Here is a 26246-nt window from a genome sequence, read left to right on the forward strand (position 1 = left end):
CCCACACTATCTGCCACTACTATTTTTCTGAGCATTCCAATCCATGCATTCACCATCTGTTGGGTAAAGTGATTACATTTTAACTGTCTGCGCACTTTCCCTCTTCTGAGATTCAACCCATGACCCTTGTTTCTAAAGTTAACGGCAATTTCAAATGTACTATATGGGTTCAGTTTTATCAATTTCCTTAAGACTATTGAAAAGAAATGAAGCAGCGGTCCATTGTCATGAATTAAATGCAACTGAAATAAGGACAAAACCCATAGCCGACATGGATCAATCTTACCGTAATGCTGAATTTGTAAAATCATACAATGCATCGCACTAATTTAAATGTTCTTTGTTGCGTTTCAGCTGATTTTTAAAAAAAAACCTTTATCTTGCTTTATAGCTTGGCATAAGAAAGAACCACGGGTTCATTTAATTATTATTGGACCAGAGGTGAGAGATCATTCTGCATTTTTTGAGTGTTTTATTGACTCGCGTAGTGGCCCTCTGCTGAGTGAAGGGTATGTCAAGCAGGGCAAGTTAATACCAATCCATTGCTTTATCCTTACAAATAGATATGGCATTAAGATTATGTAACCACACTTTATTAAGTGAGCTTATGAAAATATAGTGGAAGATTTGGTTTTGTGTGCATACTCAACAGCTGAACATCCACATCTCTCTGGTAGCGAATTCCAAAGGTTCAGACCCTTTGAATGAATAAATTTCTCCTCACCTCAGTCCTAAATGGCCAACCCCTTATTCTGACACTGTGATCCTGTGTTCTAGATTCCCCAACTAGGGAAACATTTTCCCAGCACCTATCCTGCCAACGCCCCTTAAGAATTTTATATGTTTCAATTAAATCATCTCTCATTCTTCTAAATTCCAGGGAATATGGGGCTTGTTTATTCAATCTCTCCTCATAAGACAATGGGTAGATGATAGCACATTGATAATGTCACTGGACCGGTAATTCCGAGACCCAGGATAACGTTCTGAGGAACTGGGTTCAAATCCCACCATGGCAGCTGGTGGAATTTGAATTCAATTAATAAATCTAGAATATAAAAATAGTCTTAGTCATGGTGCCATGGAGCTTTCATTAATTATTGTAAAAGCCCATCTGGTTCACTAATACCCTTTAGAGAAGGAAATTTGCCATCCTTACATGGTCTGCCATTTTTGTGACTGTGTGCAATGTGGTTGACTCTTAACTGTCCTCTGAAATGGCCTAGCAAGACATTCAGTTCAAGGGCGGCTTGGGATGGCAACAAGTGCAAGCGACACCTAAACTCCAGGAAAGAATAATAAAAACTGTTCAACCCAGGAACCAGTCTCATCCATTATTTCCATTGTATAGCAATGGCTTTTAGCTAAGTTGCAGGTGAACAATACCAATATTGGTCAAGTAACTGAAAACTGGTTGGAAATAACGAGTTTTAATCTGAAGACCCAGAAAAACTTGGGCAGTCTGCAGAAAACATGGAAAGAGACAGCAACTGCAACAAAAAGCTGTGTCATATTTGCCTTTAAGAACCTAAAGGTCAAGTATTGCTGAAAAAAGAGACATGTCTAAGCTTTTCGTCTTACACTCATCAGGATACTTCGCAAGAAACCAGTATAAGGGGAAAACAACAATTTATACTGTGTTTGAAGAGAGTGCTGATTTGTTGGCGTTGCCATGGAGAATGCACCATTGATGACGACTGACAGTTAACTGCCAAGCATTGTTTGAAATTTAAACCAGGTAGTTTGACCCTGAATGGTCAAGGCATTACCCTGAGGAATGAATCAGTGAATGGCTGTCACTTATTTTGTTTAGCTGAAACAGGCGCAATGTGTGTACATGTTCTTTTTGTCTTCAAAAAACAGGCCCTGTGTATTAATATATGTAGTTTCCAGTACACACACATGCACCACGCTGCAAGCCCAACTGACGATCTTAAATTGGTTGCCAGCATAATTCTTAGCACACTGAGGATTATCTAGCAAATGTTGTCCAATTGCAGAATCACATCTAATGTTGGACACTGTGTTTTGAGTTTTGCAAGCACGGGCTGGTGGGTATGATCTGTACCCTGCCTGTTGTGAACAGCAGCTGGGACATGCTGTTTGATTCGATCCACCAGTCCTTGGGACGTACAACCTACATAACTAGCATCACACTGGCACTGAAATTCATATACCACATTACTCATTTGTGTGATAGGCAGCATGCTGTTAGTGGCGAATACCACTCGTGTTGCTACTGCATAGTAGCAGCATGAAACAGCTAGCTTCACCTGTTGCTCAAATTTTTGAGATACCTTGCCTTTCCAGAGTAACCTGAGGTGGACTGGGCACTTTTCAGGGCAGAAAGTGATGGCCTTAGACCCATTCATGAGTTTGCGTAATATACAGCATGAAATGACCAGATCAGGGTAGCCATTATCCTGCAGGATGTCTTTCATGCACCCTATTTCAGCATCGAGCTTGCATGGTGAGCAAATGGCTTAGGGCCTATTTACAAGGTTGCCATTAAGACCAATCTTATAGCGTGTGGAACTGTAAGAATACCAACGCATATATTGACCAGTGAAGGTAGGCTTGTGGTAGACCATGATAGAGAACCGCCTGGCAGATTTCTCAACTCGTATCTCAAGGAAGGGGAGTTCATTTGCTCCATTTCAAAGATAAATTTGAGTGCAGAAAGGAGCCCATTAAGACATGCAAGGAAATTGTTACCTAGAGGTCATATATCTTAAAAGAGCCTCCCAGAATTATACAAAAACCCCAAGTCCATCTGCAAAAGAATTTGACCTTCTGAGCAGAATTTTTCAGTTGGTGGGTTCAGTGGGAGTGGGCAGGAGCGGTCACCGCCTGCGATCGGCTCCGCACCGCCATTTTACATGGGCGGGTCAGTTAAGACCCGCCCAGCATAAGAGGCGACGGGTAGCGCTCAGCGCTACCTGTCCGGGCAGGCGGAGGAGGGAGAGTCGAGGCCAGCACACTTTCGCACATGCACACAAAAGTGCGCTTCAATCTCCCTGAGGCATGGTGCTGTCTCAGGGAGATTGAATCGATGTTCAGAAAATTCGTGGATGAGGTTTTCTAAAAAACATGAAGGCTGCTTGGCCTTTTCGCCTGCCTGCCAACTGTAAGATTGGATGGGCAGCGTTTATAATAACCTTAATTAGATCCTTAATGCCCTTAATAGGCTGTTTACATATTGGCGGGCACGCAGCCGACTCAGGTGCACACCCTCCGAATGCAACATTGCTACTCAGCGCGATGACGTCGTGATGCACACCCGACATTATCACGCGTCATTTTACACCTCGGCGTGTCCAGCCCGCCCCCACACGCCGACTGAAAAATTCTGCCCTCTGATACGAAAACCACAAGTGCTTAGCTTTGTGACCTGCTGGATATTCATCTCTTTGAGGAAATCCTGCAACAATCGGGATATCTGACTTCAGCTATTTGAACCCATCTGGGCTACAATTCAAGCGTGGAAAAAGATCCTTTCTTTATTGGGCCCACAGCAACTGTTCTTCTACAAACCCAACTCATGAAGTATGGACTGTTCTTTTGGTTTAGGACTTATAAAAATATACTGTTTAACCGAACTTTTCTTGTGTGTGTGAGTGCTGAGTGATTGATGTGGCATTTAGACTTTTGAGGCAAATGCAAGAATAAATACCCCTCTTTATTTAAACCCACAAAAGGTGGCTGCTGTTATTTAATTGACTCATACCCAAGGAGGCTAAGAGACTCTCACACCTTTTTTAAAACCACACTGATCACAGACAATAAGGGAAGGGAATTGGAGTTTCAGTTTGTCTCTCCTCCCCTGTCCATAACACCTAAGATATCCTAATGCTCTGCTAAAGGAGTTTTCAATAAGGAGTTAACTTCTGAGATGAATTTTGGCTTGAGTTAGCAATTTTTAGGGATAAATATCCTTATTAAACGTGATTTACATATGCAAGTTGGATTGTATTTCAGATCAGCAGATGGTCCTGCCTCTCCACATTGCTAAATAATTTAATGTGTTTTCTTTGTTAATGACTTTGGTATTGCCAATAAGCCTGCCTGGCTGTCTGCCTTGCAGAAGGATATGCAGTTGCATTGCAGATTTGTGATTTTTCTCTTTTATTAAATTTCTGGTTACCTTTTTTTTTGGTAAATATTTTCCGAAGAATAATCATAATAAGCAATGTGGCACTTTAATTAAGTTGATTTTAACATTACCCCACTTTGTTTTAATAACGCACATATATGTACAGGAGTTTACAATGAGGTTACTGGTTGCTGTAATCTGCATTTGCAATGCCATTTTGTGCTCAGACTATTTAAAACAAATTGGGTCACTCAATTGTGATTAATCAATGCAGGGACTGACCCAAGTCTGATCATCTTGTCAACCCAGTAAAGAGAAGTATTTCTATAGTGGCTGAACAGAAAAGCTTTTTAGTGGATTAATGACTTATTTTGGAACCATTTTAAATTGGTATAACAATGTGATTTATTACCAAGAAAAAAGTTACTAAAGCAGTAGTTGCATGCGCAGGTTGGGTAAAAGTGAGCAAACTGTGCAGTGTTTTAGCTTCAGGTTGTTGCACTTAGCCTTCCTGTTATCAAGATGGCAGCTGGTGAGTCCCTTTTGGTCGGTGCCTTTGACTTACCTTTTGATCCTTTACTAGAGTCCAGATCTTTCAGCTGGCTTTTTGCTCCCAAGGTTCTTTCATGCTTCATGCATGAGCACCTCAGTGTTGGACTTTTTGGGCTTACGCTTGTGCAATCAGCAAAAAAGTAAATAAAATGCAGCCAGGGTAGAAGAGATGAGGAAAAAAGCATGAGAAATTGATTAAAAAAAAGTGAGAATGAAAGGGTAGTTGAAGCGAAGGAGACAGAAAATGGAGAACGCAAAGGAGCTAAGGTGGAAAAAATAAATGACAGCTTGGGAGAGTTAAAGCAGAGAAAGACATCATGGAAAGTTTGAAGATAAGGTAATATATGAAAGACAGAAGGAGAAGGGATACTAAAGAGTGGAAGACATGCAAGAAGATAGAATTGCAAATAGTGGACAGGACGGAGCATAGGTTTTCCTATAAGAAATCTAATATATCCTATAAATTTTATGTTTATGAATTCATTGCAAGTCACATGTTTTTAGATACAAACCTGAAAAACTGCAATGCAAACCACTGATGATTTCACCATCAGAATATAATGAATAGATCTTTGTTTCTTTAACACATTGTGGGTTGTAGAACATATTTCATCAACTTAAAAGCCCATGTCCTATGAATGAGCTTCTAAGTTTTACAGTGCCTCCATTTTTAATTTGCAATATTGTACAGTAGATCAGCAAAGAATTCATTCTTTAAAAATTTGATAACCTTCAGTAGCATTTAGATGAATGTGTATTAAGTGCATAGGGGAGATTTTCGGCATCGCAGCATCTGTGGAACATCACCTTTGTAACTAAGGTGGAATTTGCCTGACATTCCTAATGGGCCAACATCTGGAGTGTGAACATAAGGCACGAGGAGGCATTTCCTGCCTTTGACCTCAGTGTCCTGGTCACCTATGTATCTGCCGGATGTGCAGGCAACTGGCAGAGGGGCAAAGCAATCAAGCATCATAGCTCGTGCAGAAACCCCACAGCCAAAGGTTCTGCAGATCTTGGGAGTAACTGGAAGATTCAGCAAGTAGGTGCATGCTTTATATCAACCCCATACCTCACCCATCCCCTTCCCCTGGATGATCCTATGGCCTCTCAGACCTGCAACTGGAAGGCCCAAAACTGAAAAATCAGGAGCACCTCATCCTTTACAGTTACTTTGCAACTCAAATTCACTGTGCCTGTTGGGTGCGCAGGAGGGAATCCAGGGGAAAATTAATCTTGTATGTTTATTCAAATATTGTAATGAATTAGAAAAGTTCCTAGACTTCATTTATTACTTGAAATAATCTTAGCCTGGCCAGTGATAGGCCCACAGCAGGTAGGCAGTCCAAGGGAAATGGAGGAAAAATAGGAACCAGGGTTCCTGCACTTGCTTATTATCCAGTGACCCAGTTCGAAAGAATGCATTTATATGGATGTTGAGAAAGAACAGTATTAAGCTCAGTGGTGCTGCCCTCATGATGAAATATACTGTGAGCCGTCATTGTCTGAGTTCATGGTAAATGGGAGCTTGGTTGAGACTCATTAAAGCTGTCACTGCTCATGGCACCATAGTTTACCCTGAATCACCACCATCAGGAGGGGAGGAAAGAAAACTGGAAGCAGAAGTAATTTGCAGGTTCATTTTTTCATTTATTGAGGATATTATGTTATATGGAAGGAAGAAGGACTTGAATTTATATTGTTGTATTATCATGCCTCATGACATTCCGGCATTCTTTACAAACCAGTGAATTACTTTTAAATTGAACTGTTACGTAAAGAAAGATTGCAGCCAATTTTGAATGTATCTGAATTCCAAACAGCCTATGAGATAAATAACCAGTGAATCAGTTTTTGCTGGTAGTGGTAGAGGGAAGAATGCTGGCCATGACAAATATGATACAATTTCAAAATGTATTATTTTAAGAATCGCAAAGTATATTCATTATTTGAGAGATAAGTACAGATTTTTTTGAACATCTGTTCCCAAAGAGAAATGACAAATTGATCTGTTGTTTGACTGATTTATCTTCTCAGGTTGAAGCAGCGTTTACACAACAGGTAGAAGCTAAGGTCAAGAGGTAAGGTAGTTTTAACTTCCTTTTAAATTGAAAGAACAAATATCCATTTCTTTAACGCTCTGCTTCCCTGAAATTTGTTTTTATTATTATTGACCCAAAACTTGTATTTAGTTTATTTTTTTTAAAAACATTCTTTTTGAAGATATAAGCCCAGTATTGGTCATTTACTTGATCTGTGGAATGATTAATGCTTCTTGCAGCTTATACAGGAATGTGTCCTATACTTTCATGTACTGAACTAACAATTTTGAAAGTTTCCACAATTGAAAACCATAGTGTCTCATTGGTATTGTCGTCTGGGAGTTAGTTTGAATCTAGCCATGTCTAATGAAGTAAAAAGCCTCTCTGCTGGCTTTCTGTACCCTATGCACATTGAGTATGAGCAGGCTGGACCTAATGGGCAAATGGCATTAAATGAGAAATAGAGAAATTTGCACTGGTACAGCAAGTTTCTCTACAAGGCTAGAGTTCAGGTGAGTAGAGTAGGAAGAGTTTTACACTATCTCTTGCCCACACTATTCCTGACCTGGGAGTACTTAATAGTTGTTCAAAATGGATATAACCTTCCATTGTGCAGCAGTGACATTTCTCACCTTAATGAATTAAAGGACACAAAAATTCATTCCCGATTTCAAGAAAACAACAAAACAAAGGAACTGAAACCACAAAATTGAATTCAGTTGATTTTAAAATGTTTTGCTAGTATGCAACCTATGATGTATGATTTTATGAGGATTTTGCATGACCATTTTTCTGTTATTTTATAGTGCTTTTGGGGTCTATCTAGTTTCAGAGAAACCCCAGGAAGAATTACATGCTGCCATGAGGGACTCTTTTGCTGTAGTAAACAGTTCTATCTCTGAAGGAATGTCTTCTACAATTCTAGAGGTTCTACATGTTCCATAATATCTGATTTTTTTAGAAACAATTATGTTTTTAAAAGTTGTTGCAATTTCACTAACTCCAGATAATTTAGTTCTTTAACCTTTCAATTGTAATGTCAGCAGCTTTGTATTCTAGGGTTACCTGTGATGTGAAACTTGTGGGCTTGTTAGCTTCATTTGTAGAGCTAAATGGCTTTTTTTTGTGTAGAAGTGAACTGGAAAGGTCAGTATTCTGACTGTCCCAACTCAAATCACACATGCCAAGCTGTGGTGAAACACCAGTAGTGACATGAAAAAAAAACATAGACCAATTCTTCATCAGGGAAATTATGTGTTAGGACTTAAAATCAGTACGGGGTGAAATTGAGAAGAATTCAAATTAGATCTCCTCTGGAGATCTTCCTCCCACAGCTTCCAACCTGATAGTCGCCCAACCTCGGACGGCCCGCTTCTACCTCCTACCCAAAATCCACAAACAGAACTGTCCTGGCAGACCGATCGTGTCAGCCTGTTCCTGCCCCACGGAACTCATTTCTCGTTATCTTGACTCCCTTCTCTCTCCCCTTGTCAAGTCCCTTCCCACCTACATCCGTGATTCCTCTGACACCTTACGTCACGTCAACAATTTCCAGTTCCCTGGCCCCAACCGCTTCCTCTTCACCATGGATGTCCAATCCCTCTACACCTCCATCCCCCACCAGGATGGTCTGAGGGCCCTTAGCTTCTTCCTTGAACAGAGGCCCAAACAATCCCCATCCACCACTACTCTCCTCCGTCTGGCTGAACTTGTTCTCACACTGAACAATTTCTCCTTTAACTCCTCTCACTTCCTCCAAATAAAAGGTGTGGCTATGGGTACCCGCATGGGCCCCAGCTATGCCTGTCTCTTTATGGGGTATGTGGAACATTCCTTGTTCCAGTCCTACTCCGGCCCCCTCCCACAACTCTTTCTCCGGTAAATCGATGATTACTTCGGTGCTGCTTCATGCTCTCGTCGGGACCTGGAAAAATTTATTAATTTTGCTTCCAATCTCCACCCCTCCATCATTTTCACATGGTCCATCTCTGACACCTCTCTTCCTTTCCTTGAGCTCTCTGTCTCAATTTCTGATGATAGACTGTCCACCAATATCCATCACAAGCCTACCGACTCCCACAGCTACCTCGACTACAGCTCCTCACACCCCGCTTCCTGTAAGGACTCCATCCCATTCTCTCAGTTCCTTCACCTCCGTCGCATCTGTTCTGATGACGCTACCTTCAAAAACAGCTCCTCTGACATGTCCTCCTTCTTCCTTAACCGAGGTTTTCCACCCACAGACGTTGACAGGGCCCTCAACCGTGTCCGGCCCATATCCCGCGCATCCGCCCTCACGCCTTCTCCTCCCTCCCAGAAACATGATAGGGTCCCCCTTGTCCTCACTTATCACCCCACCAGCCTCCGCATTCAAAGGATCATCCTCCGCCATTTCCGCCAACTCCAGCATGATACCACCACCAAACACATCTTCCCTTCACCCCCCCTAGCGGCATTCCGTAGGGATCGTTCCCTCCAGGACACCCTGGTCCACTCCTTCATCACCCCCTACTCCTCAACCCCCACCTATGGCACCTCCCCATGCCCACGCAGAAGATGCAACACCTGCCCCTTCACTTCCTCTCTCCTCACCGTCCAAGGGCCCAAACACTCCTTTCAAGTGAAGCAGCATTTCACTTGCATTTCCCCTAACTTAGTCTACTGCATTCGTTGCTCCCAATGCGGTCTCCTCTACATTGGAGAGACCAAACGCAAACTGGGCGACCGCTTTGCAGAACACCTACGGTCTGTCCGCAAGAAAGACCCAAACCTCCCTGTCGCTTGCCATTTTAACACTCCAACCTGCTCTCTTGCCCACATGTCTGTCCTTGGCTTGCTGCATTGTTCCAGTGAAGCCCAACGCAAACTGGAGGAACAGCACCTCATCTTCCGACTAGGCACTTTACAGCCTTCCGGGCTGAATATTGAATTCAACAACTTTAGATCTTAAACTTCCCCTCCCCCCATCCCCACCCCATTTCTTCCCCCTCCCTTTTTTTTTCAATAATTTATATAGATTCTTCTTTTCCCACCTATTTCCATTATTTTTAAATCTACAACTAATACCTTGTTAGTCTTTCCACCCCACCCCCACTAGAGCTGTACCTTGAGTGTCCTGCCATCCATTCTTAATTAGCACTTTTCTTAGATAATATCACCACCTTCAACACCTCTTTGATCCTTTTGTCTGTGACATCTTTTGATTATCTGCTCCTATCACTGCTTGCTTGTCCCCACAACCACCCCACCCTCAACTTCTCTCTCCCCCCGCCCCCCCACCTTAAACCAGCTTATATTTTACCCCTCTCCTAACTATACTTCAGTTCTGTTGAAGGGTCATGTTGGACTCGAAACGTCAACTCTTTTCTTCTCCACCGATGCTGCCAGACCTGCTGAGTTTTTCCAGGTAATTCTGTTTTAATTTAGTTTTATAGTTGCTTGGTAGTACAAAACTTAAGTATTGCTGAAAAAAGAGACATGCTATCAAAACGTTTTGTCTTGCACTCCTCAGGACAGATTCGCAAGAGTACAAATCTCAAAAGGAACAACAGTTTATACTGCATGAGAAGAGGGTGCTGATTAGTTGGCATGGGTAAAGGTGTTGCCATGGAGAATGCACCAGGGAACTGTTAACTGCCAAGCTTTTGTTTAAATTCAAACCAAGCAGATCAACTCTGATTAGTCAAGGCATTGCCGTTTGGAATGAACCAGGGAATAGCTGCCCCCCAAGTTTTTTTGTTGAAAAAGGCACAATGCGTGGACATGTTCTTTCTGCTTGCAATGGACTGGGCCCTGTGCGTGAATATATGTAGCTTCTAGTACGCATAAATGAGCCATGCTGCCGGCCTGACTGATAATCTTAAATCGGTTGTCAGTGCTAGACAATACTCAAGTTTAGTTTTACTAATTTTTTTTGCTTGATAAGACAAATAACTGAAGTTTTCCTTTTTTTGGCTGGGGATGTTGCATTTAGGCGATGGACCTTAACGTTCCAGTGCTGGCAAGGAATATACCTGGAAATAGAGCAATAGTAAAGCACAAGAATACAGGACTTCTCTTCTTTGATCCACCAGTGAGTAATGAACAATTTAAATTAGACAAGAGGAATCTTATGCTCTGATTATGGTGCCACAGCAGGGTCAAATTGGCTCAGAAATCATCCACAGTTCAACCTTTAGCTTCTAATTCAATCCACCTGAGTCATATGAGCCAAATCAGTACCAAATTAAAGTTTGGTTTTGCACTGGCGCTGTATGATGGGGGCTGTAGAATCTAGCAGTGCTGGCAGTGCACTTGTTGATGCATCCCTTCTCGAAGTTTGTTCTTTTGCATGTTTGCATTTTTCAAAATAAAAAATGATGCAATTTTGCCCTCCAAAAATTGACCTTGCGATTGTGGAGTAAAACAGTGGTATTTGTACTACTCTGCCTTTATACATTTCATGCGCTGAATCCAAATTATGTTACCTGCTCCCTGCAGATCTGATATTAGTGGTTTAGCTAATCCACGCAAAGTATTAGACAGTTTTATTTTATTGAGGAAGAGATGAGAGACCCAGGAGTTCCAGTACAGTTTATTAACCAAAAAAAATTCAGTTGAACAAAACCATGACCCAACGTCTGGAGTGTTAACTAATGGCACATTCTGATTTGAGAGAAATACATAAAGCTTTCAGTATTAAGTGTTGGATGATATGCACAGCAATAGGAATCAGACTATTTTGCTGAAAGGTTCTAGATAATGACTACACCGATGAGTGAATACTGACAAAACTGCTGAACATTTTTTTAAATAAACATCTCCTGATTAAAGTTCTTTTTGCACTACTTAAATATGCTATTAATCCAAGCCACTCTTGTACTAGTTTATCACAAATTGCATCTCACAATTAAGTTATACCTTAGGGTGCAGATATCCTAAATTTAATTAGTGCAAGATAGTTTGGCTTTGTACCTGCAATAAACTTGTGCAACAAATGGGTGTCACGGCCTGATTTAACTCCACATTGAAACGGAGTGTGACTCGCTCTTTCAGATAATCTCACTCCTCTTTGCCCTGGATATAGCACATTGGGATTTTCAAAAGACATTTGATAAGGTACCACACAAAAGGTTGTTACACAAGATAAGGGATCATGAGGTTGGGGTAATGTGATATATTCCAGAAAGCCAATTGCTGAAGGATAGAACTAGAGCCAATCTTTCCACACTTATTTATTAGCATTTATTTACAGAGTTTCACATTACAATCACACATCTCATTACCCCCCAACCACAATTTCAGTCTGTGTCTATTTATGCGAAAAATAAATGAATCCACAGTTAATGCTCATCGCCAGCATCCAATTAAACACAATTAATATTAGTGTGGATTGAGCATTGATTAAGAGACAAAAAACAGAGAGTAGGAATTGATGGGTCATTTTCAGGTTGGCAGGCTGTTGCTAGTGGATGCTGCAAGGATCATTGATGGGACCCTTCTATTTGCAATCTGTATCAATGACTTAGATGAAGAAACTGAATGTAACATAACCTAGTTTGCTAACAGTATAAATCTAAGTGGGAAATTAAGCCTCCTGTGAGGAGGACATTGAGGGCTGAATTTTTTGCCATTGACGCGGGAAGCTTGAGTCGGTAAATTTCCAGGGCCCCCACCTCCCAAAATTTGTTCCAGGAGGTGAGGGCGGGATGGAGTCAGGCAGGCTGCCTCCAAAGGCAGTTCGAAGATGGCCACATAAGTGGGCAAATGCAGAGGCTGGCTGGTTAGAAGGCGCACTACGGTTCTTTGAGATTTCAACCTAGTTGTATAAAAGGCTGCTAGGCCCTTTCACCCTCACTCCCCAACCCATACTCATACCTCATGCCACCTCCATGGCTACTCACCCAGACCTTAGGAGCCATGTGGAGATGAAAAAAAAAACTTCAAACCAGAGAGCTCTCACTACACAGTCGATACTAAAAAATCTTTCAGTTATAAAACCCATTTAAAAATGTTGAATCCCCTCAAGTAGTCAATCTGTTATAAAAACAAACTTCTATTCACTAACCACATCAAAGACAGCTAATCCTTTAACAGCTTCTTAAAACTTCATTAAAATGTGAACTCAGCCCACTGCTGAGATAAGTGGTTTTGGAGTTTTAAAATCTCAGCCAAGCATTTGTAATGGACTGGGTTATAATAACAGCCCTTGGGAAATGTCAACAGTGAAGTCTTATTGAAAGTGCAGGAACATATGGCTAATGGTTTTTTCTAGTAACATCAGATGGCCTATCAATCAATTAATACACTAGAGATCTCAGTATCTTTTTTTACTCTGACAGCTGCAGCCTCCTTTTATTTTTAAAGTGCTGGGGATTGAAATCACATCAGATCATGACACCTAAACAGACCTTATCTGCCGTTCAAGAGCATTTACACATACTCTATAAAATCGTGGTTCCCACACTGCAGGGTAAAGCTCTTGGAACAGTGAAAATGGAGTCTGTTTGAACTCTGCACAAATTTCACATGGCCCTGCTGAGTTCAGATTTCTGGTCTGTGTGATTCACGCCCTGCCCCCTCCTCCTGCCAGCAAAAACAGAATCTGTTGGAAATGGGGACAGGACTTCCGCATCTAGGACCTGCCTGCCATTTTTAAAGGCCCCCAGAATCAGCCTGACTCAGAAATTCAGCCCAAAGTGTCTGCAAAGGGAAATGAATGGGCAAGAAGGTGATAGTTGGGGTATAATGTGGGGAAATATGAGGTTATTCACTTTGCTAGAGAGATTAGAGAAACATAATATTTTAAAATGGTAAGGAACTATTGGTTGGTTAAATGTTCAGAGGGATTTGGGCTTCCTTGGACATGAAACACAGAGACAGTTAACATGCAGATATGGCAAGCAATTTGGAAAGAAAATGGTATGTCAGGCTTTATGGCAAGGAGTTTGGAGTACAAAAGTTAGGAAGTCTTGCTGCAATTGTGCAGGGCTTTGGCGAGACCATATCTTCCTTACGTAAGAAAAGATATGCCTGCCTTAGAAAGAGGTGGAACAAAGGCACACTAGATTGGTTTCTGGGGATGAGAGGATTGTTCTATGAGGGGATGTTGAGGAGAAAGGAACAATGTTCACTGGAGTTTATAAGAAGGAGAGCTGATCTCATTGAAAAGTGTAAGTTTCCAAGAGGGCTTGACAGGGTAGATGCTGAGAACTGGCTGGGGAGTCCAGGTTATCTCTTATTTCTGGTGTAATTGCAGAAATGTATTATTACAATTTGAAAAATGAGATCAAAGAATATAGAATTTTTGTCAACTAGGTTTATTGAGGGAGCACTGGAAAAGGCCTATTTAAAACTTGATAATTTACAGTACAACATCAAATTTTTCAGCAGTATTGCACCCTCAGAAATTCATTGTTTTCTGAAGTCATTTATTATGCATAGTAGCACTTGCAAAGATAGAACAGATAACCAGTTGTACATTAAAGTGATAGGCAATTTGGGTGGATTGATTCTGATTCTCTGCCTCTTCCCATTCCTTACTCTGGGTACTTTGGACTGCATTTATTTTAGTCTAAGTGAAGTTGATGAAACTGTAGTTAATCCTAGCCATAACATGCTTGCAGGTATTTGGAAACGAGACAAAATAAATTCTCATGAGATCTACAAATTCTGCTTTACAGCATCATCTGCTAAGAAACAAAGTACAGCATCACAGATTAATGTGTTTTTTAAATTAATCTTTGATCTATATTTAGCTTCCATCAGGATAGGTACATTATTGGCAGAGGCCTCGGAGTGAATTGCCTGCCTATATTAATTGAGGAATAATGCAAGCCAAGGGAGAATTTTCAAAAGAGAAAGAAAGAAATTTATATGCATTCCTAATTCCTCAATATAAAAATATTGTCATCCCACAGGGAAAGGATACTACTAAGTACAAAATTGCACCCTCATTTTTCATGCCCTCCCATTATAGGCAGCATATCTATCTCCAAGATTGAAAAAGAAAATCTGATTTGTTATATAGCAGTTTTTTTGTTTATTGAAATACATTAAAACAGTTTTAACAGTAAAATTCCTCTCCTACAGTCACTTAAAATATTATTTCAATTGTTTTTTAATTGAGTCCTGCCAGCTGTAACCTACTTCAATTAAATTATCCCCTTTTGACTATTGTTACAGCTGTCTGGGGAATACCAACTTCTACAGAGGAGATTTAAAACAGCTGGAAATATGAGGGTAACAGACCTATTGGGTGAAGAGGTTTTATCTCCATGAAATGCACCAGATTGGCCTATAACCAGTCACATTGGATGCACACAGTTTTATTTTTGTAGCACTTAGGAATCAATTAGGGTTCGTAATAGATAATGTTGGCCAGGTTGCAATCTTACTATAGCAATAAGCTTCCAAGACCAAGGACTGCTGACTAGGGTATTGTTAAGCCACTCAAATGAGCTTTTCACAGAGAGTCCATCAGCTCAATTTTTGACCGAGAAATCTATTGAAATGTAACCAAACCAGACTACTGAAATTCTTGTCCTGATTTTAGATTGTCATTGGCAGTGTCCTTAGATTGCTAGTAATTGTCAAGTGATGCTATACTCATCACTTCACTCCACTGCTGAAAATGTTATTGTATCAAATGCTGGTGGATCAGAGACTTAACCCAAACTTCATCCAAATAATTATGTTGCACCTGTTTCTGCCTAACACCCATTCTTGCAGATATAGAAGTGCAGGAATGGTCTATTGTGTCCAGTTTCTGAATCTTAACTTAGGGCCTTTCATGCTTCAGCAGTCCTTGTTTGAAACACAAATTTGGTTCTGGCCAAGTTAATATCAAAGCCTTTTGAATGGATCTCTGAGATCTTAAATTTCTTTTAGCAAAAGAAATGTTACATATTAGCCCTTATGTCAGTGCAAAGAGTTAGTGAACTACAAATGTTGGTAACATACAAACCTTATCTTGCTTGGCATGTGGATATGGCAGTTATCAACATCTTCCTTTTTGCCCAACACTGCAACTAAGCCCCTTCTGTGTCCGGAAATGAAAGTACCGAATTTTGAACAGTCAACTCATATTTCTACATTTCACAGAAGTGTCTTTTACTTAACATACTGTTTTATGCACTCAAGAATTTTCTGGTGCCCTTCCACAAACAATCACTCCCTCCACCACCAACGCACAGTGGCAGCAGTGTGTATCATCTACAAGATGCACTGTAGATACTCACCAAGGCTCCTTAGGCAGCACCTTCCAAACCCATGACCGCTACCAACTAGAAGGCCAAGGGCAGCAGATACATGGGAACACCATGGGTAGCAAGACAGGAAGGAACAGAGTAAAATGATGGCAGGTTTCAGAAAGTATTTCTTTATATGGAGGATGATCAATAGCTAGATTAGTTGTCGGAAAGAGTGACTGAGGTCAGGAAACCTTAAGAAACGCCAGACACTAAGCAGAAGATGGTAGAATTGACATGCAAGGATTGATGTTCTGAAGGATAAGATCAAATGGGCAAAAAGCCTACTTCATACAAGCTTCCCTGGTACAACTGATAACTGAACCTTTTGTCAAGCTGTATTTTGTGGTCAGAAATAGGTGTCATGCAGAGGTTCAGAAAAAGAGTTTTATTGTTGTAAGCACATAAAGCAGAGATCAGGCGGTTCTTCTGTAAACTCTCAAGCAGAGAGATGTGCTGGTCAGTTTCCAATTTTTATGTGGCAGGGAGTGATTACATGAGTTCAATGCCTTCCCAGTTAACCTTGGCTTTCATATTGAATTGTGTGAAACTGTCTATTAATTACTATCAGATAAAAACTATTCAATTCAAATTTGCTGAGAAATATTTTTATTTCCCCATCTTACTATTATACAAAATCATTGAAGCATAGGATGGTTACTACATGAAAGAAGGCTGTTCAGCCCATGAAGCCCATGCCAGCTCTTTGCCGTAGCATTTATGTAGTTCTACTCCACTGTCCTTTCCCTGTAGCCCTGCAAGTGTCTTCAGGTATTTATCCCATTCCCTTTTGAAAGCCACGATTGAACCTGCTTCCAGCACACTCTCCTGCAGTGCATTCCACATTGTAATTATACGCTATGTAAAAAAAAAAATTTCCTCATGTCATCTTTAACTCTTTTGTCAACCACTTTAAAGCTGTGTCCTCTGGTTCTTGACCCTTCCACCAATGGGAACAGTTTCTCTCCACCTATTCTGCCTGGACCTCCCATGATTTTAAACACAGCTATCAAACAACACCAGGTTCTCCAATCTATCCATGTAATTCAAATCTCTTATCCCTGGAACCATCTCAGAAAGCTTTTCTGCGCCCTCCCTAGAGCCTTCACAATCTTCCTAAAGTGTGGTGCCCAGAATTTGACACACATTATTTATCCAAAAATCTGCACACAAACTTGAAATGATACAGTATAAATAATAAATGTTACAAAGGATACTGCAATCCATTGTCAGGTTGAGATGACTAATCTAACCTACCTATTTTGTATTGTCAGATTTAGATGACTAATCTAACCTAACTGTTTTGTATTGTCAGGTTTAGATGACTAATCTAATATACCTGTTTTGCCCTGACCTCAGTTGAGCCCCTGTTCCCAGATCTTTCCAGATTCAACTTTCCAGATTTTAATAATTTTAAACTTATGTTCTTTGCAAATGCCAATACATTGCAGTATCTTCTAATTATTGTGTAGAAATAGTAGGGACAGCTAATTTACAGATAAATAATTAACCTGAATGATTTTAAATAGGAATACAGAAACTTAAACTTAACTGCTGTACACAAAAATGCTGAGTTTTGTTTTTCATATTTGTATATTGAGTTCAGTATATTAAGTGGATAAGATCAAATAAATATGTAACTGGACCTTACAGTGCAGAACCTGGATTAACAGAGGCCCCGAATTTCCGCAAGGGTTCTCCCAATTTCCTGCCCTTACTGCGGTAACAGAACCTCTGGTGAAAGGCTGGATAAGGTCATTTTTCCGGTTTTTGCACAGATTCTGTGATGGTTCCTCCAATCTCCCACTAAATTTATGATGGGGATTAGAAAAACGCACTATAGAATCAGCATTCACATTCAATTGTATTTTCTAGTCCAGGAGTTTTACATACTATACAAAAAAAAACCTATCTCAGTCAGTCTGGGGCCCATTTTTGCTTCTGCATTGCCAGCTCAGATTATCAACTCGTATTCTAATCTAACCGAAAATTACTTGTTTTTGTTAGAATGCAGTGGGTATAAAGTATTATTTAATTTTTGTTTTTGTGTTTACACCATTTCACTTTCTTATTCCATTAAGTTTCTTTTTATTCTTTCATGGGATGTGGGCGGCGCTGGCAAGTTCAGCATTTGTTGCCCATCCCTAATTGCCCTTGAGAAGGTGGTAGTGAGCTGCCTTCTTGAACCGCTGCAGTGCTGAATTAAACATATGATAGTGATTGGCAAAAGAAGCAAAATCGATATGAGAAAGAACATTTTCACGTAGTGGGTGATTAAGGTCTGGAATGCAGTGCCTGAGTGTGTGGTGGAGGCAGGTTCAATCAAGGCATTGAAAGGGAATTAGAATGTTATTTGAAAATGAACAATGTGCAAGGGTACAGGAAGATGACAGGAGAATGGCACTAGGTGAATTGCTGATTCCAGACGCAATGGGCCGAATAGCCTTCTTCTATGCTGTAACAATTCTGTGATTTTGTTAGGAAGGAAGTTTCAGGATTTTGATCCAGCGACACTAAAGGAATGGCGATATAGTTCCAAGTAAGGATGGTGTATGGCTTGGAGGGGAACTTGCAGGTGGTAGTGTTCCCATGCATCTGCTGCCCTTGTCCTTCTAGGTGGTAGAGGTCACAGGTTTGTATGGTGCTGTAAAAGGAGGCTTTTTGATTTGCTGCAGTGCACCTTACATATCGTACATGTTGCTGCCACTGTGCATCAATTGCGGAGGGGGTGAATGTTTAGTTTGGTAAATAAGGTGTGCTTCAAGCAGGCTGCTTTGTGCCGGATTGTGTCGAGATTCTTGAGTGTTGTTGGAGCCGTACTCATCTAGGCAAGTGGACAGTATTCCATCATGCTCCTGACTTGTGATTTGTAGATAGTGAACAGGCTTTGGGGTGTCAGAAGGTGAGTTACTTACCTCAGAATTCCCAGTCTCTGATCTACTCTTGTAGTCACAGTATTCATATAGCAGGTCCAATTCAGTTTCTGGTCAGTGGTAGCCTCTAGGATGTTGATAGTGAGGAATTCAGCAATTGTAATGCCATTCAATATCAAGGGGAGATGGTTAGATTTTCTTTTGTTGGAGATGGTCATTGTCTTGCACTTGTGTGGCATATTGTAACTCACCACTTATCAGCTATGTATGAATGTTGTCCAGGTCTTGCTGCATCTGGACATGAACTGCCTCAGTGTCTCAGGAGTTGCAATGGAACTGAACATTGTGCAGTCCTCAGCAAATATCCCCACTTCTGACCATATGATGGTGGGAAGGTCATTGATGAAGCAGCTGAAGGTGGTTGGGCTTATGGACACTTCCCTGAGGAACTCTTGCAGTGATGTCCTGGGATTGAGATGGACTCCAACAACCACAACCATCTTCCTTTGTGCTAGGTATGACTCCAACCAGTGGAGAGTTTTCCTCCTGATTCCCATTGACTTCAATTTTGCCAGGGCTCTTTGTCACCAGACTCAGTCAAATGCTGCCTTGGTGCCAAAGGCAGCCACTCTGACCTCCCCTCTTGAGTTCAACTCTTTTTTTTCCACATTTGGTCCAAGGCTGTAATGAGCTTAGGAGCTGACTGGCCCTGGCGGAATGCAAACTGAGCACCAGTTTGCAGGTTATTGCTACGTAAGTGCCGCTTAATAGCACTGTCGACGATCTTCCATCACTTTGCTGATGATGAAGTCGAGGCTGATAGGGCGGTAATTGGCCAGATTGGATTTGTCTTGCTTTTTGTGGATGGGATTTATCTGAGCAATTTTCCACATTGTCAGGTAGATGCTAGTGTTGTAGCTGTTCTGGAACATCTTGGCTAGGGGCATGGCTAGTTCTGGAGGACAAGTCTTCAGTACTATTGCTGAAATGTTGTCAGGGCTGTGTCCAGAGCCTTCAACCATTTTTCAATATCACATGGAGTGAATCAAATTGGCTGAGGACTGGCATCTGTGATGCTGGGATCTTCGGGAGGAAGCTGCAAAGGATCATCCATTCAGCATTTTAGGCTGAAGGTGGTTGCAAATGCTTCAGCCTTGGTTTTTGCACTGATGCCCTGGACACCCCCACCATCAAGGATGGGGATATTTGTGGAGCCTTCTCCTCCAGTTAGTTGTTTAATTGTCCATCACCATTCATGACTGAATGTGGCAGGACTGCAAAGTTTTGATTTGATCCATTGGTTGAGGGCTTGCTTAGCTATCTGTTAAGTGAAGTGTTATTTATGGATAATATTTTAAATTTATAAGAATGAGGAGTTTAATGAATCAGCAAATTATTTTCCTAATCTCTGCTTTAAATAATAATCCTCCTTTTCATTGACCTATACTTTGAAAACTTAAATTAATGGAGATAGTCCAGAAAGTGATTTATGAATTACACATATGAATTTTTTTTATGTAGAAAATACTGACAGATTTTGTGTGCTTCACATACTAATAAATCTAGTTATGAGGATATGAATTTCAGGACTGTCATCTTAAGAAGAATAATGCCCATAATCTTCAAAATAAAAGATTAAAATCAGAGCTCAACAGCATTCTAGTGTTTAATGAGTCTAAGGAATTGAAGATTAACACCTTCCTCAAGATTTATGTAATGGCGAGAACATTGATCTTATTTCTTTTATCAGCAGCTTACATTTTTATCAACTGGCATCATAATGATATTAGAAGCATGACTTGGAATAAATGCTGAAGTTTGGGGAGATGCTGGGATGGTTAAAGTGATCACAATCATCATTGCTGTCTAGGTTAGTTGGAAAATAGAATATTTCTCCATTTTTATGCGTACTTCCAGCATCAAATGGTCACAGATCATGTAGAGTATGAATTAGCTGCAGAACAGAAATGTCAACAGGATGTTTTTACTCCATACTTTGGGAGTGCTTATGGATTGTTATGTGTAAGATTACCAATTAATGTTGAATTATCAGCACTGTTGGGCAATAGAATTGTATCCTATAGGATGTGCCAAACCTAGCGAAACAGATTTATTAATAGTAAATAGATACAGTAGGAAAAATACAGTTTTACAGTAATATGTGAACCTTAATTATTGCTCCTTGGAATATAGAAAATAACATATTGCATTGGTTCCTGTAATAAAACCTTTTGTAAGGGACATTTAAGTCCAGTTTTACATTGAGTTTTAGTCCAGGATACATGACAATTTTTATTACTTTCTGTATTAATTTGCTGTGCCTTTGCTACTAGTTACTTGTTTTTTTGCTATTAATGAATGTACTTGGTGATTTATAAATAAACATACCAAATCCTGTAGAAGAAATCCAAATCTATGCATCGCCACAACGACACCAAGCCAAACAGCTACAAGGCATCTTTCGGTGGAAAGCAAAAACAAGAATGTGAAGACAGCATGAAAATGTGTATTGTTCTAGCTGGATTTGTATTTGAAAAACTGTGGAGGAGAGATTTAACATGAGATATGGAAACGAGATGGTAGAAGACCTGGAAGGAAATTTGGAGATAATGGTATAAAAGCAAAATACTACAGATGCTGAATATTTGAAATAAAAAGAGAAAATGCTGTAAATACTCAGCAGTTCAGGCAGCATTTGTGGAGAGAGAAACTGAATTAACATTTCAAGTTGATGACCTTTCTTCCAAATTGTACAAAGTGCAGGCACAGTGCATTGGTGACAGTCGGTGAGGCAATTGAGTTCACTGGCAAGAGCTTTGATCAAGTGAACTGCTCTATCCTGGTTGATATCAGAAAATTATTGTACTGCACCTATCTGGGTAAGGGGTATGTGTTCCATCACACTCCTTTGTCTTGTAGATCATGAAAATGCTTTGCGTGGTCAACGATTGAGTCATTCACCATAAAATACCCAACCCTCTGCCCAGTTGTTATAGCCATGGCGGTGATTTGTTTGGTGCAGTTAAGCTTGTAGTCAATGGCAATAACAAAAGATGGTGTTGTTGGGTATTTAGCAGTGATAGTGCTGTTGGGGGAGATTTCTCTTGTTGACAGTGAGAATTTGCTGGAATATATGTGGTACATATGTTATTTGCCAACCCAAGCCTAACTATATCCAAATCCTAATGTAGATTGTCATGGGCTGCTTCATTAGGATTTGTAAATAAAGCTGAACATTGTGGAGTCATCAGCAAACAGTTCTACAACTAACATGAACACAGAGGGAAGGTCATTGATAAATCAGCTGAAGACGAATAAGACGAGACTTCCCTGAGGAAATCTGAAATTACGTGATGATTGGCATCAGGAACAGCAGAAGCATCTTCCTTTGACTCCAGCCACTGAAGGATTTTCCCCTCAACCCTCATTTTAGTAGGGCTACTTGGTGCTGTACTCATTTATTTGAAAAATTTATTTGAAATAAATCTCGATATCAAAGGCACCCAATTGTACCGCCTCCTCCGGTATTCAGCTGTTGGTTCCCTGTTTGGATCAAGTATGTATTGAGTTTTGGAACTGACTGGTTTTGGTACAAGGCAAACAGCAAGTAGATTATTGGTGAACAGGACTTGTTTAATGACACTATTGATGATTCCTTCTGTTACTTTAGGCAGGTGGCTAACTGGGCAGTACTTCGGTTCCATTTGCATCTGTCCTATTTTTAATGGATAGGTAATACCTGAACAATCTTCCGCAATGATGCTGGCATCTACCGGACATATGTGTACCTTAGGGGAATGATTAGCTCTTGTTCACAAGTCTTTACGAACAGATTGGGGATATTGTCAAGGTGCATTGCCATTGCTGTGTTCAGCCACTTCATGGAGTGAACCAAATTTGCTGGACACTGGCATCCATAATGGTGGTGACCTCAGAAGAATTTTGGCTGAAGACAGATACAAATGCTAGACTCCAGCATTATTGAGGATGAAGATTTTCACATAGCCTATGGGTTGTTTAGTTGACTAGCACCATTCTCGACTGGATATGTTGGGCCGACAGAGCTTTCCTGTGATCCGATTGGTTGCACATGTTTTTATTATTACGTTTTTATTAAAATAGTTACGCATACTTACAAGATCCTCAGCATCCTGCAGTCCCATTTTTTAAAATCATATATTCATTCTGGAGACTTTCTGGAAGACAGTATGAAATCTTTGTAAGCAAATTGTTCTCCTGTTAGATGTCTTGGTATAATTTGCTTAATTGTCATTTCTGAAATTCTTTTTGTTCAAGCAGTAATTTTTGTTTGTCAGGACCATATGAGATAAAATTCTTTCATTTATTTATGGGACGTAGCCATTGCTGGCACATGAATGTGGCCAAATTTGCTGCAGGATCCAAGGCAATACGCCTAACAATACACAATGCTGCGGATTGGCTGTCTAACTTGGACTTAGACTTGTATAGCTGAAAAATGTCACATATAAGAACAACATCATGTTGCTGGAAAGGCCAGCATTTATTGGCTATCCCTAACTGCCCTTCAGAAGGTGATGGCGAGCTGCCTTCTTGAACCACTGTGGTCCGTTACATACAAAAATAACCAGTTTGTTAAAAAAATTATTGAAGATACTTCTAGCTTAAATGGGACATAATTATTATAGTAATTAAGTATTAAAAATTTAACTTCAGGATATTGGAAGTCTGGTAAAATTAAAAATTTAATTATATTAAATATCTTTTCATGATAATGATCTAAAGTCACATTTAAATGTCTACAGTTTAGCATGATGGACATCTAGCATAGAATTGCTGGTTTGTATCACAGAATAATTGACTATACTACCATCCAGTTCTACTTAGTTTTTTTGTTCTTGGGGTGTGGGTGACTGGCAAGGCTGTTTTTATTGCCTATTCCCAAGGTGCCCAGAGAAAGTAGCAGGAGGCTTTCTCCTGAGCTGCTGCTTTCCTCATGGTAATGATACCTCTGCAATACTTTTGAATAGAGAGGTGAGTCTGTAATTAGAATATGTCAATGAGGTTGCCTGCCCCAGATTTTAATAGCCATTTGGATTCACTGACTGGGGGTCAGGTTTCCCAGAGCTCAGGAAACCTGACAGGTAAACTAGAATGCAGCTTCAGCAGCTAAGTTCTTTTCCAGCATTACTTGTGGATGCGAGGAGCAGGATTGGTTCTCCCCCAGAGTCCCACAGATAAACCTGCAGCGATCTGTCTCCTTCCCTATGATCATGATCCGATGTCCTGTCCCTGCCCCGTTATCCAATTACTTCTTCCCTCTCGCTGCACCATCTCTCTCCTCCCCAGGCTGTGGCTTTGAGCAGCAAGGCCTTCCCATCTTGCAGCAATGAGCCTCTCACTTTCCCAGACTGCCTGTTGCAAAACAAAAACAAACATTCAAATGTGATGCTGATGTTAAAATCAGCAGGACCTTCACCTTTCCCGATTTTCCAAATACCCCCATGCCCTCCCCGACACCCCCAGAATATCGTGGCCGTGATTAATGGCTGCCATTTTCAAAGGTGAATTCTGTTGCTACTCTCAATAGTGCCTCAAAACTGCAACTGGCTGCTGGACATTTTATGATGTTCAGTTAGTCCCGTGTAAGTTAAATGTTTCGGTATATTTGGCTTTTTAGTATATGCATACCTGTTTTCCATGTCAACATAACTACTATATATTTGAAACTAGTGCAAAGAAGGTTACCCAGAATCGCATAAAGGTTGAATCCATTTTACCACACAATAACTCATAAAAGCACAAAACCTCCAATCACTTTTAATCGCTGCTGAAATAGGCCTGGTGTAAAAATGGAACATTGAAGAACTAATTGCTTCATAAGGTTCACAGAGCTGAGATTATATTACGAAAAGAATATTAGGAATTTTTGTGTTCTATCACTGAGATTACTGCTATTACAGTATATTAGTATGGATTGTAGTAATGTTAATCTGTGCACCGGAGCTGTACAAAGCTTTGCTAAAATGTTCACATTTGGTTTAGGTTTTTTTCATTAAAATGGAAGTAAAACTATAACTGCGCTGCCTGTTTCCTAGTTAGGCTCAATTTCAGTGATTAGGTTCACAGCTAGCTGGCACTTCATAGTTGGTAAATAGATGCTGCAATGTCCTACATCTTTTTTAGAAAGATGGAAAATGCAATGCTAGTTTTCAGTGTGAATCATTGGCTTACTTGCAGCAGCCAACATCACAAAGGAGCTGATCTGCAGTTGCTGGTAAAGTGATAATTTAATGGCAGCATCTGTTTAATTTTACCCAATGTATATCATATATCTGGCCTTGATGCATTAAATGAAATAAAATTAAGAAACTCTAACTGATTGATAGGTTATTATTATCAGAGACAGATGGGGCACATAGTGCCTTTCTAGAGAAACGCAAAGACTAAACAGATAAACTTGCATTTCATCTTAATTGTGTGAATCAGGCTTGTGGAGAAGGGAAATTGAATCTTCTGCCCACTAACTGTTGCTGAGTAGTAAAAGGAATAACGAGTATTTTATAAGCTGTAACATTTTCTGTGGCTAATGATTGAATACACTTATTACTCCTTAGCAAAAATTATAGGACTCTGTCAACTCAAAATCCACAGTTGTCGGCACAGTTAATTTGTTTTCATGCTGGGATCCACATATTTGAAAACCAGAAATTTATTTTACATTTTAATAGATGTTTCACATCTTGACGTTGTTGTGCAAAATATTTTTTTAACATACAATATCCCTTTGGAAACCCTGCCATTTATGATTCTGATAATTTGTTAAACATCTTGGAATTCTGAAAACTTTCCAAGTGTTCACAGTTAAGTAGCTACACAAAAGCAGCCAAGGCCACAAGAAAGTCAAATTTTCCTGTAGTTCCCAGTCAACTTTATTTTTTAAAAGAGTATAGGGAGTCATTTTGTGACAGGCTGAAAAATTGGTGCTGTGCTAATAAGACATGCCTAGTAGAGCATCTAGTTTTAGCATGCTATTTTAGTCCTAATTGCTGATAACCATAGTTTGAACTTGACTGGAGGTACTGAAGCAGACACCTGCAGGTTTAGCACTCAAACACTCTTTAGAGGCAATTTTGGTAGAGCAGTGTATGTGGGCTCCACACATGCACTTCCACCAAAAGTGTGGAGTGAGCTGGCTGACATACAGTGGCGGATTTCAGGCTAGCTAAGAAAATCGAAGGAGCGGGCGCAGAAGTTCGGGCATAGCACTTGATATCCTGATTGAGGAGGGGTATGTGTAAGCACAGGGGTTGAGAGTTCTACTTTTCCCACCTTCCCCTCTATCCTGCAGCAGCTGGATGCTGCACTGCCTGGGCTCATTTTATCCTCCCATTCCTCCTGCAAACCTAGCAAATGCTCATGACCAAGCACTACCTTTCACCTTGTGATTTCTATGAGGTGTCTAATAAAATAGAGTAGC

The 26246-nt window shown here is 40.3% G+C and overlaps 1 protein-coding gene across 7 annotated transcripts in view; it reads left to right on the top strand.

Annotated features, from left to right (window-relative positions):
- glt1d1 (glycosyltransferase 1 domain containing 1) overlaps positions 1-26246 on the top strand; it is an 85532-nt gene that overhangs the window by 46897 nt on the left and 12389 nt on the right. For 2 of the 7 annotated variants that reach the window (XM_078554111.1, XM_078554112.1), the window contains 5 exons: positions 392-441; positions 6683-6726; positions 7494-7614; positions 10661-10759; positions 14851-14907. In XM_078554111.1, coding sequence (XP_078410237.1) covers positions 392-441; positions 6683-6726; positions 7494-7614; positions 10661-10759; positions 14851-14907 — 371 coding nt within the window. Of the gene's footprint in view, positions 1-391; positions 442-6682; positions 6727-7493; positions 7615-10660; positions 10760-14850; positions 14908-20537; positions 20658-26246 lie in introns of all 7 variants that reach the window. The other 5 variants (XM_078554113.1, XM_078554114.1, XR_013578194.1 and 2 more) reach the window with 4 other exon arrangements.

The sequence above is a fragment of the Cetorhinus maximus genome, chromosome 12 (assembly GCF_964194155.1).
Source record: "Cetorhinus maximus chromosome 12, sCetMax3.hap1.1, whole genome shotgun sequence".
Classification (NCBI taxonomy): Eukaryota; Metazoa; Chordata; class Chondrichthyes; order Lamniformes; family Cetorhinidae; genus Cetorhinus; species Cetorhinus maximus.